The sequence below is a fragment of the Boleophthalmus pectinirostris genome, unplaced genomic scaffold, assembly GCF_026225935.1.
Source record: "Boleophthalmus pectinirostris isolate CB_2022bp ecotype Guang Dong unplaced genomic scaffold, ASM2622593v1 HiC_scaffold_5, whole genome shotgun sequence".
NCBI lineage: Eukaryota > Metazoa > Chordata > Actinopteri > Gobiiformes > Gobiidae > Boleophthalmus > Boleophthalmus pectinirostris.
This window is the reverse complement of record NW_026571404.1, coordinates 32,276,464-32,292,533: the sequence shown is the minus strand read 5'-3', so window position 1 is coordinate 32,292,533 and position 16,070 is coordinate 32,276,464. Positions and strand designations below refer to the sequence as shown.

General features: G+C 39.0%; 1 protein-coding gene across 1 annotated transcript in view; it reads right to left on the bottom strand.

Annotated features, from left to right (window-relative positions):
- Positions 1-677, bottom strand: part of cdhr1a (cadherin-related family member 1a) — a 30,839-nt gene extending 30,162 nt beyond the window's left edge. The window contains exon 1 of the mRNA XM_020923715.2: positions 623-677. Coding sequence (XP_020779374.2) covers positions 623-677 — 55 coding nt within the window. The remainder of the gene's footprint in view (positions 1-622) is intronic.
- Positions 678-16,070: the final 15,393 nt, after the last annotated feature.

The following is a 16,070-nucleotide window of genomic DNA, read 5'->3' as shown; positions in this document are numbered from 1 at the left end:
GTACTGAAATTTACATTTTTTTTTTTTTTTGTTATTATTATTTATTTAATATTATTATTATTATTTATTTACTTTTAGCACTGTGGTGTTAAGAAGTCTTGTATTATAACTTATCAAAATCTATAAATTAAAAGAATGAAATAAAAACTACTTAAATGGACAGTGTGGAAGAACTGTTTTGCTCAGGTACACAACAACAGTGAGCGGTTAGACAAACTGTGAACCAACAACCTTCTATTAGTGGGCGAACGCTTAACTCACTACGCCACTGATACACCCTACAGAACACTGATACACTGATACACACTATACAGAAAAAGAAAGATTCTAATAAGAATTTTGAAGCTTTTCTGTTCGGATAGAGGCAGTAGTCAGTGTTCTTGCGTCTATGTCAAGACAATTCACAAATGTTCCAACTGATAATTAGCATTGGAGGAAATCTTCTTTAACTTGCTATATTTAATTAACTACACCATTAAATGTGCATATTACAGTTATTTGTCAGTCTCAGGGTATCATAGGTCTATAGAATGTAGTGATCTGATACCCAACAACTAGCCTACAACTTTAGAAGTTGCTTCAAATTTCACACAAAAATCTTATATTTGAATCGGTCACTCACCAAAGCAGGTGTGGATGAAGAGGAAGATGTGTGGTAGTTGTAGGACATTCCTCATGGTAAAAACGGCAGTCATGTCATTTCAGCAGAGACTGGGCTCACGAGGAGCAGCCGGAGACTCAGGTGCAGATCTGAGAGGAGAGCCTGGAGCCGAGGCAGGTGCACCACAGATAATCCAATGACACTTCTTGACTTAGAGAGTTACCGCTGGGTCCCTGCACTCCCACCGCAGCAGTGTACGATGTAAACAACAGGTGAACATGTTTTTGGAAGTGTCAGAAAGGTTAAATGTACGTATGTTATGTTCAATTTGAGCTTTGAGCCATGTTATAATGTTGTTTTCTTATTAAATATACATGTCTTGTGTTGTCTGTTCACCTTCACCAGCTCATTTGAAACATTTCATTGGTAGAGAAAGCGTTCTTGCTTACCGAGTTAGATGTTAGCAGTTTTAACAGGGGTTTAAATATCAGGGAAACATGCACTGAGCTGGAACTTGGCCTGGTACTGCCACATGCTCACATTCATGGAGATAGATAAGATTAATGCCATGGCAAGGCAAGGCAAGTACAGCACAATTCCTACACAAAGTAATTCAAAGTGCTTCACAGAATAAGAAATACATCTAAATTACAATAAAAACAAATCAAAACATAAATAATCATCACAAAATTAAAATGAGAGAGACATTAATTACATAAATGAGAGAGAAGAGCGCTGAACGAAAACCTTTCAGTCATATGCAGCTAAACTGAACCGTTTTCAGCCTGGATTTAAACAGCGTCAAAGTCGAGGCCTGTCTCACATTTTCAGGAACACATCTCCATGGAGACAAGCAGATGGTGGACGTTTCACCAGAAAGTACCATAGTGCACCTTTTCTAATAGTCGTCCCCTGTAGTGGGCAGCTACTCTCAGTAAACATAATCACAACCCATATTAGATTTGATTCATGTTTTGATCTATTCTAATATATTTGTGGTTGAACATAGAAGTTGCTCAGTGAAAGTGAGTCGTATTTGAATCCCGTGTTTTCTCTAATCTCCAATCAGTGTAATGTGCTCTATTAATTACACTAATGTGTGCTCAGGGAGAGGAGTTTGTGTAGTGACTCCAGATAATCCTCTCCACTTTTATATACTGCTAAATAAACACTAAGATAGTCATAGCAGTACATTTTTATCTCTTTGTCTTGTATACTTGTTAATGTGGCAATATGTCATGATTTATTATGTATGTAGTATTGATTTTCCTTTATGCAGTTTTACCAGGTATACTTGATTAAATTACCAGTATTTATTGTTTTATTTGTATGAATCATTTGTAACAGGCTGCAGTACTTTTTTTTTTTTATATTGACACTGTTTTTACATCTACTCTCATCTTTTACACTTATTACCTGGTCCCTGAAGGGTTGACCAGGTTTTGTATTCACCCTGTGTGTCTGTGTGTCTGTCCACCTGTAATAATTCCGCCATTTATGGACCAACTGTCACCGAATTTGGTACGTGGGTCAAGCCCCTGTGCCCGATGCCACAAAAAAAGTTTGCTGGCGATCTGAGGTCATTTGACGTCACACGGGTCAATTGAAAAGTCACGTCATTATAAAGGATAGGCAATTTCGGCAATTACTGAACCATCTGTGGCCTAAAATATTCACCCAATCATCACACAAGTTGGCACACACATAACCGGAGTACACTGGATGTTACAGGTTGAAACCAGTCAAGGTCACTTAAAGGTCAAGGTAACCAAGGTCAAATATGAGTTTTTGGTCATAACTCTGCGAAGGATCAAGCTAGAGCAACAGGAGTGGTCTCAAAACCTCAGAAAAATGATTATCTATTTATAATTCTATGCATTTGTACAGTAAAATATTCATAGTTTTCGAGATATTATAACAGTTCCTTTCTCTTTTAGTGTATGCCATTAAAATTCTAATTGGAACAAAAGTAATTTCCATTTCTTGTTTTTCTGGTGATACACAACACACTGATCTACAGTCACAGATCTAACAGATATGGAACTCATGAAAAATGACATTTTCGTTACACACTAGTAAAGAGAGACATTCTCATGTGTGACTAATATCACACAAATGTTCATGGGCACAGCTACACACATTGCATTGTGGATATAATGATCATGTAATATGGGCTGGGCTCCTCATAATCTGCTTCTGTGGTGATGAACTGCTCTCTGATTGCACTTGTTGTACTTTCAATGTACTTTTCAAAATAGTATTGTTACTTCAAAATAATATCATTATAGGATTTATAATTTGAAATGAATGTGATTGGTAATTCCAAAGTATCTACCGCACAAATGTGAAAATCAAAATATGTATGTAAGATAAAATAATATTAAACTAATCCCACACAGAGCCTGTACATGAGCTCCGAGTCCCTGTGGTTCGTGCACAAACACAGTTGTATTAAGTCTGCGGTTGAACATGTGAACACATTATAACCATGTCATGCTCAGGGATTTACACTTCACAATAAACCTTTTACAGCCCATTCTCACACAGGCCAGAGCGCCACTTTAATCTGCTCATAGTGTACTCAAGCTACACACAATATTATCAGTACAAATGCTTTCTGTAAGGAATCTGTATGAGGCATTTAAGACGACATCCATAAGTCTCTGCGCATCACAAGTCCAAATCCACTCATGTAAAGTTCATTCTTGGCCTGAGCTAACCCTGCACACTCGCATGAATTGTCGTGAGAATCCAGCTCCCACTGGTGCGACTGCCCGGGTCACCAGTGCTCCAGACCAATCACAGGACAGCACTGTGATTTAGAACCAAAAGCAACATGGTGACGCCAACCAATGCACTTCAGCCTTTTGGAACATTTTTAAAAACATGCAGAGGATAGAGCTTTGTGCATTTGTGAGCTGGAAACTGGATTGAAGAAAAGTTAGATTTTTTTTTTTACTCTTGTTGTGTTGTTGTGAAGCTTCAGCCAATCAGATTCACTGTTTTTATTTGTCTGGATGTTCCTCCTTTTCTCAGTCGCACTCAAATTTCCAGATTGTTATATAGAACGTAGTTACTGACAGGCCCGTCGACAGAAATTTGAAGGCCCGGGGTAAGAAGCCTCACTTGTGCCCCCCTTTAAAATAAATTCATAGAAAGAGGGTTCAAATCTGGGTTCCTAAAACCACTGTTGGGCAAGTTACTTTAAAACTGTAATGCGTTATTTATTACTTACTACTGTTATTTCAAAGTAATTCATTACATTGCAATATTACTGCAATTAAAATGTAAGGCATTACATTATTATTGCATTAGTTACTCTCACCAAAATAACTGTGAAGATGCTGAACTTTTGGACTGAACCAGGACTAAACCAGAGCTGAACCAGGACTAAACCAGGACTAAAACAGAGTTGAACCAGGACTGAACCAGGATTGAACCAGAACTGAACCAGGACTGAACCAGGACTAAACCAGGTCTAAACCAGGTCTAAACCAGGACTGAACCAGGACTGAACCAGGACTAAACCAGGTCTAAACCAGGTCTAAACCAGAACTAAACCAGGTCTAAACCAGATCTGACCCAGGTCTAAACCAGGTCTAAACAAGGACTGAACCAGGACCAAACCAGGACTAATCTTGGACTAGAACTTGGAATCTAGGACCGCCCCTGAGAAAACCCCAAGCCTGTGGAACAGGGTATTGCGGTGATTTTAGAGAATTTGTATGAAGAAAAACCCACCACTTCAATCCAGGTTAAAAAAACATTCTAACGCACGTTACTGACATTTGTACTGAGTAAAATATACATTTTTTTTTTCCCTGTAATGCCGAACATTACTGCATTAGAGCAAAAAGCAATGCATTACAGTAATCCGTTACTTTTATAACTCGTTACTCCCAACACTGCCTAAAACCCAGAGTTGGCCCCTACATAATGTTTTTCAAATACATGCCAGTAAAAAAGTGAAAAGCGGGCCATCTCTGTTAATAAAAGAATCAACACCATGAAAAACAAAAAGTGCATAAAACTGTATAAAAAGAAATCAAACCACACAATCTTAGCATGTGGTCCTCGGGCAGGATGTGAGCAGTCCCTGTCACTACACCTGCCCTGTGACTTTGTGCTGTCCAGGTGACAGATGGCGTCCTTCAGATTAACCCAGTCTCCCATAATCCTCTGCTCATCTTGTAATGCACCGCTGCTCTCCTCTGCTCTGCTCTCCTCTGCTCTGCTCTCCTCTGCTGGGCCTGTCTGTCTACGCACTGGGACTATGGCATCAGACCTCCAGCAATTAGAGACTGCTCCATACAATGACTGTATATCTCGCATAGAGTTCACAAGTCATGCTTTACAGAGTCCGTAATGGCACCATTAAGTAGCCATATGCTTCCATTCAAATCCACATTAGTATTACATGTAGCCCACTGACCAGTAAATGACCACAGATTATAAAGAAAGGATGTTACAGAAGTAAGTATAAATGTAAGCCTGTTTTCCTGGTAATCGGGTGGAGTTCTGTAAAAGTAAAGACAATGGATTCATCAGACACAGCAGTATACAATAGTTGTATGGACCTTTATTCCAAGAAATGAACTCAATTTAAAGCATGTTTTTTTCATTATGAATTTTTAAGCGTGTGTTGTGTGACTTTTCTGGTGGAGTGTGTGCCAAATGCTTTTCTCCAGAGATATGTTGTTCCTTGATGCAAAACGTGAAGGTAACATTTCTGAGTGCTCATGACCATTTTAGATTTAAGGATTAATGAAACAAGCATGAATTCAGCAAAATACACTCCAGACTTTGGATATAACATGGTTAAGTTACAATGGTTTACATGATAATAACTATGGATGCGTAAAGCTTGACCATAGATCCTGACAGGTCAATACAATATGGTTAGTGAAGAGGAAGGTTATTGCTTTGTCTGGAATGTTTCACAGTATGGCATTAAACCTTTCTATCTTCATGGAGACCAAACCAAGACAAGTTACAGGTCAGATCTGTGGAGATCACTCCGCTCACAGAATGCCGTTTTTTTTTTTAGGTATTTGAGTTATAAAAGCATCTGTAATTGAATTAATGTTAATGCATGAATGTTTAATGTCATATTGTGGAACATTCCAGGCAGAACAATGACATCTCCATTGAAACAAGCAGGTGACTGACCCCCATCCAAAAAGTTACATACTGCACCTTTAAATACTAAATGTCCAGATGCACTCCTCACTGTTACCTGCAGAGGGCGTCCAAGGGCGACATCGAATACAAGCATTTAGTTCCAAAGTTTTCCATTTCCATACAAAGACTGGAAAAGAGAGAGGAAAGAAAAGAGAGACGGTTTATTCTGAAATATAAACCAAATTACTATGTAAAGATATGACTCCAGCTGCATTTTTTATATGAATGTTGCAGAGAAGATGATTTAAGATGAATGGATGAATTAACCACTAGATATTTTTATAATGTGGAGATAATATGACATGGTTACAAGCTCAAAAACTTCAGACTTTTTATCTATGTGAACAATGGCCCCGGTGTCTATGTTTCATCTAGTCTAGTGTCTTTATACTTTGAGAGACTTTGTCCGCTCTGTTCTCTGAATCCAAATGAACTATGGATTTGATAACTTGGTCACTCAGTACAATTGAAACAATTTTTTCTACAAGAAGCCATGATTACAGGTCTTTTGCTGATTGTCTGGAAGGAAATGTGGGATTGTTTTTAATTTTAATCACTGTAAGGCGCTTTGTGTTGCAGTTTTTTATGAATTTTTTGTATGAGTGAATGTACTACATACTTTCTACTACTATAAGTACTACTATACTTTTCAGTAGCTCACTGATCCACTGCTGAACCAAACATTCACAATACAGGAGGTCAAACATGACACACAAAAGCACACGTCTGCAAAATATTTCAATCAATAAAAGAGTAACATGTCTTCTTTAAAGGTGCACTATGTCACTTTTTGGTTGGGGGGGTCCATCACCTGCTTGTTTCTATGGAGATGTCATTGCTCTGCCTGGAATGTTCCACAGTCCACATTTATTCATTTACGGGTGGTTTTATAACTCAAAACTACCTTGAAAAACTTGCATTCTGACTGTGAGCAGGTTGCCTCTCCACAGATCTGACCTGTAACTTGGTCAGGTTTGGTCTCCATGAAGATAGAAAGGTTTAATACCATACTGTGAAACATTCCAGACAAAGATAAAGATGAACATCAAAACACAAACAAAAGCCCAACTCACATGCACGGATACTTTTTGCGGACTCTTTTCAGCTTTTAACAAGATGCAGCGAGATATTTTAATAGAGAGATCAGCTTTTATTGCTACTTTTAAACTTCTTAACCCACCGCACACACAGAGTCCTGGTGAATGAGGAAATGTCGAGTCCCATCGTTTCAAACATTGGCTCCCCCGGGGTTGTGTTTTGTCTCCGCTGCTTTATATTCTGTATACAGATAGTTGTAGGTCAGCAAATGAGAGCAGCTACATAATTAAGTTTTCAGATGATGCTGCCCTCCTCTGTCTCCTGCAGGGAACAAACTCAGACCACGGCCAAGCTCTACCTGCGTTCACTGAATGGTGTGATAATAACCCCTTGGACCTAAATGTAGCTAAAACCAAAGAAATTGTTGTGGAATTCTGCAAAAAAGTTCACAGCTCAATAGCCAGCTTCATCCATGGGGAAGCAGTAGAAATGGTGGACTCCTATAAGTATTTGGGAACTGTGTTTGAGTCTTCTCTAAGGTTTGATAAGTACACTGAGCAAATGATCAAACGAGGACAGCAGCGGGTTCACTTGATGCAGAAACTCAGCTCTTTTAATGTGCCGCCTAACAGTTTAAATAATTTTGTATCATTCCTTTACTGAAAGTTTGCTGACCTTTTCTTTTATTTGTTGGTTTTATGGGTTATCTGTGAAGGACAAGAACAGTCTGAACCAGATAGTGAAAGTGTGAAGCAAAATCAGCGGTGTTCAGATAGAGGGTTTGGCCTCTGTGTGGAGACATCGGGTGCTCCTAAAGACTAAGGTCATACTGAGCCAGCCTGACCATGTACTGTATTTTCTGTACCATAGGGCACTCTGGATTATAAGGTGCACTGTTATTGAATGGTCTATTTTCAAACTTTTTTCTCAAACCAGACTAAACGAAACACAACAGTTAGATAGTCAGTCAGACTTTGTTTGGCGCATTCACGGTGACTCTGGGCTTTGTTCAGTTGTGGCGTGTAGGGAGGGTGCTGTCTGGGACCAACGGATTGATCGCATGTTTGCAGTGACTCAGTTGTTCAGTTGTGGCTACAAGTGGCACATTGCACTCGCTTTTCTGGTTCGTTCCTCCGTTCCATTCCTCGTCCGCGTGGAGTGATGAGTGTGGCTGTGGGTGTTTTTCGCCGCGCGGTGGCTGTCTGCTCCATGTGTGTTTATGGCAAGCCAAAGTGTTCACATTTACTCATATATCTAATGTGTTTAGCAACTTATTTGACGCGTATTACAAGCAAATAACAATTTGACGCATTAAGTTCTTATTTGACATGTTGAATTATTCTTATTTAACATGTCAAATTATTCTACATATGATGATGATCTCCTCCCACTGTTTTACCCAGTCACTGACCAAGACAAAGAGTCCGGAACAGTCCAACACCGATTTCCCTATACACATTCTTTACTCTTAAAAAATAAACCTTACACTGTGTAAAATTGTCGTCTATCAAATTTAAAACGGTTGTTGTGCACCTCAATGTATTTATCTTTTCAGTATGTCGCTCATTAAGCAACTGATTATTAACCCAGTTCCCAAATACTTATAGGAGTCCACCATTTCTACTGCTTCCCCATGGATGAAGCTGGCTATTGAGCTGTGAACTTTTTTGCAGAATTCCACAACAATTTCTTTGGTTTTAGCTACATTTAGGTCCAAGGGGTTATTATCACACCATTCAGTGAACGCAGGTAGAACTTGGCCGTGGTCTGAGTTTGCTCCCTGCAGGAGACAGAGGAGGGCAGCATCATCTGAAAACTTAATAATGTAGCTGCTCTCATTTGCTGACCTACAACTATCTGTATACAGAATATAAAGCAGCGGAGACAATTGTCAAAGGAAGACAATATGAAACACTCAACTCAGCAGTGGGAGGTATATATTAAATAAGAATAATTTGACGTGTCAAATAAGGTGTTAAACGCGTTAAATATATGCGTAAATGTGAACAGTTTGGCTTGCCATACGTATTTGCTTGCGCTGAGGGTGGTGTGGCTTTGTAGTTTACTGAAGTCGTGCTGGGACACTCGAGTGGATTTGTGGATCTGGATTGTGGGGCACGCAGTTGTTTTTTGATGGGGCTGGAGTGCGCCCAATAGTGCGGAAAATACGGCACTGCGCTCACAGTTCGTGCAAATGCCCTCTGGGAGGCGATATGTCACCCCACAGCAAAATACTAACCGCTACACCAAATCTTTTATTCCTTCTGCTGTAACATTTTTAAATGGAAAGTGAATTTATTTATTTATTATCTATTGTGTCCCTGATGTGTTGAGGTTTGAATGTATGACGTCTGTTTTTCTTTTTCTTTTATTATTTATAAATTGTGCACAACCAGAGATGTGCGAACTGAATTGCCCTTTAGGATTAATAATGTTGTTGATTGATTGATTGATCGAGTAAAATGCATTTGACGGACCCTCCACCAAAAAAGTAGTACAACACAATGCACCTTTAACAACAACATCATTCATTTCTGTATCAGTCCTCGTAAAGTGAAAACCCCAGTCCAGTGGTTACCCAGAATGCCCTGTGTATAAATAGAAAGGGAAGTGTAGTGTGGTCATACAAACAGGTCTCTGGCTGCAGCACCTGGTCTGTGAGTCTGCTCTGTTTGCAGCTTTTGGATTATTATTGATAATCTGAGCTGGACGTTTGTCTTTCATGGTCCAGTCAAAAAGTAGGTCACACGTAATCTCTGCATCCTCGAAATGATGTCGCTTTTACACAATTTTCATGTTCATTTTTTGTTTAGAATAAATATAGATAAATAATAAAGAATAAATATGGATAATTACATGAATTTAACTGATATGTGCATGAATTATTGATCAAAAGTTATAATTACATATGAAATTCTGGCCAGTATTTGTACAATATTTCTGAATGAATTGTTTATGTTTAATGGAGACACTTTGATGGAGAGTATATAATTCATATTTTGCAGTAGCATCACGCTGGTGGTGTTCTGTATGTATGTCTATGCCGGTAATGATTAGCAGTTACCATAGTGACACATTGCACACATTAGCAAACACTGCCAAAACCTCTTTTAGATAAAAACTCCTGGTCTTATTTAGATGATTTTCAACAAAAAGGTGAGAGTAACAAACTGAAAAACTCTTGGCTTTTATTGATTTATGTATTTATTTTATTGATTTATGTATTTATTTTATTTGTGTGTGATTTGTTTTAACATCACAAATCAGATCACCTGTTATAGGTCCAGGTGAGTTTTTTCTTCTTTCTTCTCAATTCGTTATGGTCAGATTGTGTTAAAGTAACACTCAGATTAAAATGTAATGTTATTTTCAGACAGAACAGTGTCTACAGTTAGCATCACACCCCAGAACATGTGGATGACATCAACTGCAAAGTATCTGTAAATGAAAACACGATATAAACATGTTCCATACGAGTCAAAGAGTAACAGAGACATACGTTTGAGTATGCAGCCGGGATCTTCTGTTGTACTCTGCTGCCATCTAGTGGTAGAATCCTGGTGGTGACGTAAGTAAACGATTTCTTTATTTTACTTGAGTCAGAAAAGGATTTATTGCCATTGTCAGTGAACAAAATTATAAGTTGCTTGCTTTGGCAATAGACATATAATAATAGTATATTTAAACTGTGATGAAATAAAAATAATATAAAATAATAATAATAATAATAAAACAAATGCATTCATTTAAACGGGTAAATTGTAGTTTTTAAAGTGACAGATGAACAAATCATATACAGTAACCATTCATTTATTGCAGCTATTTTCAATTTTGCATGCACACACACATATACACGCTTACGCACACACACATAATGTTTACAATGTCACCAGCCCCTGTCATCTTTGTCCTTATAAATATGTAATCTTTGATCTTTATACTTGTTTTGTATCTTGTATGATGCTTGGTTCCTATATTCTATAATGTATCTAGTTAGCTAATTAAAAAAAAAAAAAAAAAAAAAAAAATGCGACAGATTTTGCATTGAGTCCAGCAGCAGAGGGGAAAAAGCTGTTCTTGTAGTGAGAGGTTCTGAAGCCTCCTGACCAGAGCAGAGGGCTCAGATAGTCCGTGTCCTGGGTGAGAGGGTCATGTGTGATCAGACCTGCTCAAGTCCTGAAGACACACAGATCCAGGAGAGATGGTCACCTTCTCAGCAGACCCACAATGCTCTGCTGCAGACTGTGTCTCTGTCTGGGAATGGCACTGGTGGGAATGACTAGAGATGAACGAGGGCTCAAAGTTCAGTGATTTTACTTCTTCTTTAACAGATCTCCGGAGAAGCGAGCCCGCTCACTAATGCACGTTTTTCAAGGTATTTGTGAGAAACATTTACAACTGTAATCAAATAAATGCTACAGGTTTGAGTCTAATCCAGGTGCCGCCCAGAGGCTCGGTGTAGTTATGACGGCGTTCGATGGCGAATTTATCCGGGTTGATGTAAACGGAAACTGTTTTGAAAACAATGCTGTGTGCACGATGTTATTTTGGAAAACGGAGGGAGGGAAATATTCGTTTCTCAAAATACCCGGCTACGTGTAAACGTAGTCTAAAAGACAAGTCAAAGGCCTAAAGACGTACGGTCAGGAGATGCGTCGTGCGTCGGGGCCATAGCAACAGAACGTCTGGACGCACTATATAAACGGCTGCGCTCACTCAGTTACTCCCTTCTCACCTGAGAAAACTACTTGAACGCTCTGTGGACACTTGTACGTAACTTTTAGTTTTCATCTCTTATGAGGCCATCAGCGATTTTCACAACACTCAACTCTCTGTTAACTCTTTTTGAAGGTTTGAAAACGCACTAAATCGAGACTGTACTTCGCCATGGCTGCCTGGCTGTACGACCGCTTCGCCGCGCCCTCCTACCACCTGGAATTCATCCCCGGAGGTAAGATTAATCAAATAATATTCAAACATGATCAATTATGATAAATATTAATAACATAGTCCAAATACTTAATGACAACAAGTTTAGTCCACATGGGTGTAAGGTTTAGCTCCTAAAAGTTGATAGTTTGTGACTTTTACTCAGCGATTTCATTTTGGGTCATGATAGCTCGTGAAACTGCTCAAAATATATCAACACGAGTGCGTAGTGAAAAGTTATCGTCACATTTGTAGGAAATAATTTGTCTTGTATTTTCTGAGCGTCAAAATTCATTAGGGTTTGAGTGGCATTTTTTGAAAAAACACGGGCTAACCAGGCTAGCCATGCTAAATTGGAATGTTTAAAAAATGCACTTTTGATCTCCATGGAAATCCTGGTGTTTGGATTTAATTTGAGCGTTCCATTTGAGGTTCGGTTTAGGAGACTCAAATCACTGCAAGGAAAACCTATAGGACCCACCATATAGCCTATAAACTATACAAACATGCTTCATTAAAGGGTTCAACTAAATAATCCATAACTATATTCATAATTATGAACTCATTCATCAAATAGGCCCACATAATGGAATGAATTAGGCCAGGCAAAAACCAAGAACCCAGTAAAATGTACTGTAGCCTAATGTTTGGTTATATTCTCTAAATGGTGTGTTCTTAAGTGCTGTAGGTCTTTACGTGCTGTCCACCTGTAGTAGGCCTTATCATGTGCAATACTGTAACATAATGTGAGATCTTGCAAGTACAATTTACCCAAGTCACTTGATTTAATTTGTCCATATGCTGCATTGTAGATAATACATAATTATAGCTACTCATTGTACAAATAATATAGTATACTCAAGTCACTTAATCTACTGTTTATTCTTGTCCTTCTGCTGCACTGTTTATAACTACAGTCAGAGCCTCTTATTGTGCAGTTTTGTAGCCTTATAGCCTTACTCTGATGACAGTGTTGTGTCTATTGTCTTTCTTTATAGTATCATTTATTTTGATTTTGATCACATGTTCCTATTTCCCTGCTGTTCTTGAACCATGCGTTACAGTACTGACAATATCATACAACCAAATGTATTGAGCCAGTCTGTATTGCACAATTTGGAATACACCACAGTAGATGTAACAGTAAAAATAGGCCAACTGAACTGATCAGAAGAATGTCATAAACCTACAGTTAATTTAAACACAAATATCAAAATAACAAATGGGCCTTGCAAACTCTGGCTCCTCCTGATATACACCGTACACCTTTGATATGTTACTTAAATAACTGTGAGTAGTAGGAGTTGTATAAGTCAGTAGAGCCAGTGGTAGTCTGACTTGCTCCAGCTACAAATTGAAGGTGTTTAACATTATCAAACCTGTTGCAGTGGACCTTCAGGACGCTTGGAACCTGGACGTCAACTCCTCGGACGAGGAAGACCTGGGTGAGTTAGAGGTGGGTGGTCCTAGGTTTCAGTTTTGGTCGTCTGATGAAGAGGACGGGTTTGACGACTTTGGGCCAGCTGATGAAGATTGGGACAGGAGCGACGAAGACTCTGGCTACGACAGTTTCTCTGAGGAGGAAGAGGATGAGGAGGACGAAGAGGAAGAAGAGAGGGAAGTGTTCATCGAAGAAGTAGAAGAGAGGGAAGTGAGGATCCTGGGGGGATGCTTCCTGCTCGAGCTGTGGAGCCAGTGGGTCATGGCCCGACCCCCTCTTCTCAGCCGCAAGCACCCTGCTCTCCTGCTGCTCCACGTCCTCCTCCTATGGGTCCGACTCTGGACTTCATTCCTCTCAACGGTCACAAGCGTGTCAGGGATCAAGATCATGAAGAAGACCCCAGCTCCAAGCGGCCGTGCCTCTCCTCCTCCCACCCAGACCCATCCATCTCCGACCCAGGCCCGTCCACCTCCGACCCAGGCCCGTCCACCTCCGACCCAGGCCCGTCCACCTCCGACCCAGGCCCGTCCACCTCCGACCCAGGCCCGTCCACCTCCGACCCAAGGCCCTCCACCTCTGACCCAAGGCCCTCCACCTCCTCTGGGACATCTGGGGGCTTCCGCTTCTTCTTCCGCCACCTGCTCCAAGACTCTGAGTCAGACGAGGACTGAACTCAGCCTCTGAGACTCAGAGCTTGGCTCAACGCCGCGACTTTTACCACCTTTAACCGCGGCCATCATCCAATTGATTTATTGATTGATTTCTTGATTTCAAGGAATAGATTGAAGGGAAGGAATACTATGTAGGATTTCAGTAAGCAACAAACATTGGTGATAAAACATAACATTTTCTCAACAAGAAAATGTTATGAACCTGTCATTCTTATTCTGAATTCAAATCTGAGTACTGCAGTTTTACAGAAATTCCTGCATAGTACACCTTATACTTTTTGGGCATAGGAGGGTCAGAGTTCAGAGTGTGTTTTATATTTTTTTTATTACTCTTACTATTAGAAGAAGTCATAGATTTACAAAAAAAAAATTACTACAAAAAAAAAAAAAAAAAAAAAAAAATAAAAAAAAAAAAAAGTACAAAAAAGTAGGGAATACTATGTAGGATTTCAACAAGCAAACAATAATAATAATAAATAAATAAATAAAATAATAATAATAGTAAATACATTTTACTCTTTCCACTGACTAAAATCTAATTAATGTAAAATTTTATTTGAGTACTACAGTTTGACAGAAATTCCTGCATAGTACATCTTGACTTTTTACTAAACTGAGTGTTATAGTCTTTAAGTAGGAAAAAAGCAAGGATTATTATGTAGGATTTCATAAAAACTTTGATGATAATATGTAAAGTTTTATCATTGACTATATTTTAATTGAGTGATTGTTAACTATCTTATCTGAATAGTAAAACATGTAACACGCGGTTGGGCCCCAGGTTAGTTTGTACTGAAAAAGTGGGTTCTAATTGATACATTAAATTTAATCAGAGTACTACAGTCTGACAGAAATTCCTGCATAGTACACCTTGCATTTACTGTAAACTTGTGTTTTTCTGGGCATAGGAGGGTTAGCGGTGAGAGTGTGTTTTATAGTATTTAGTATTACATTTGTATATAACTGTTATACAAAAACAAAAATATTATATTTAAGGCAGTGAGGCCGTATTCTCAACAACTGCAAATCTCATTATATTAACTATGAGAGAATAATCTTAAAGTGTTGAGGTGTGGCTTTGTTCACTCACATCTCCTGTTTTTGTTGGGTTGAATTCACATTGTACGGCCTGTAAAGTACCATTTCAAATCAAATGTGTATTTTACTGAAAGTCTTTGTGAACAGTCTCTTTGGAGACTTGTACTAGTTTGAATGATTGTATCTGGAGATGTGGGTTTGTTCACTAACTCACCAGTCAGTGGGACACTCCCTGCTTCTCCTTTTTTTTTTTTAAATAGTCTTATGTGTTGATCATTAGTTCTAAGCTTTTGTAAACACTGAAGACTGTTCAGAAATAGTGATTTTGGTTGTTCTGAATGACTGTAATTATTTTGATTCAACTGTAACTGAATGATTGATGTTTTGTTTGAGAAAGTATGTACATTGGGTGTTTGTTTTGTTGTTTTGTAAAAGTCAGTGAACACGCTCCCATCTCTGCAGTTGAAGTTCTTGGCAGTAAATTTTTTTACACTACTGTTAAGAATTGTAACTGCAGAGACGGGAGTGCATTCACCGACTCTCCAGGGAACAGTCCCTGCTTCTACTCTCTAGGTTTAGGTGTTTTATTGTAAGTCATCTTGACTTGTTAAAATCATTTGACTCTAATAATAATAAACATGAGGTAAGAAATAATAATTCCATAGAAGCTTATTCTGAATGTGCACATGCTTTAACGCTGTTTCTGTTTCTGTTTCTATTTCTGTTCACATGGTGACTGGTTTGGAGGGGCCATCTGAGCCCCATGGTCCTGAGATCTGATGAAGCTGACAAGAAAAAACGTGGCTCTAGAAGATGATGAACAAGAGATGGAGCTGCCGAGAAGAACCATGTCCCCAGAAGAAGAAGGACAAGAGCAGATCAGAAGTGATGTGATGAATCTGACCAGAAGAACTGTATCTCCAGAAGACATGGGCAGATTGGGACCAAAAAAACGGCCTTGAAATTTTCTGCCACAAATCAAGCCATTGTGGAAAAGAGGACCGGTCTACGCACAGATGGCCATTGTGGGCTTTTCCAGAATGCACAGATTGCCAGTCCGCCGCTGCCAGAAGATGAAGAATATGAGCTGATCAGAAATGATGTGATGAGGCTGACGAGAAGAATCATGTTTCCAGAAAATGAAGGACAAGAGCACATCAGAAGTGACTTG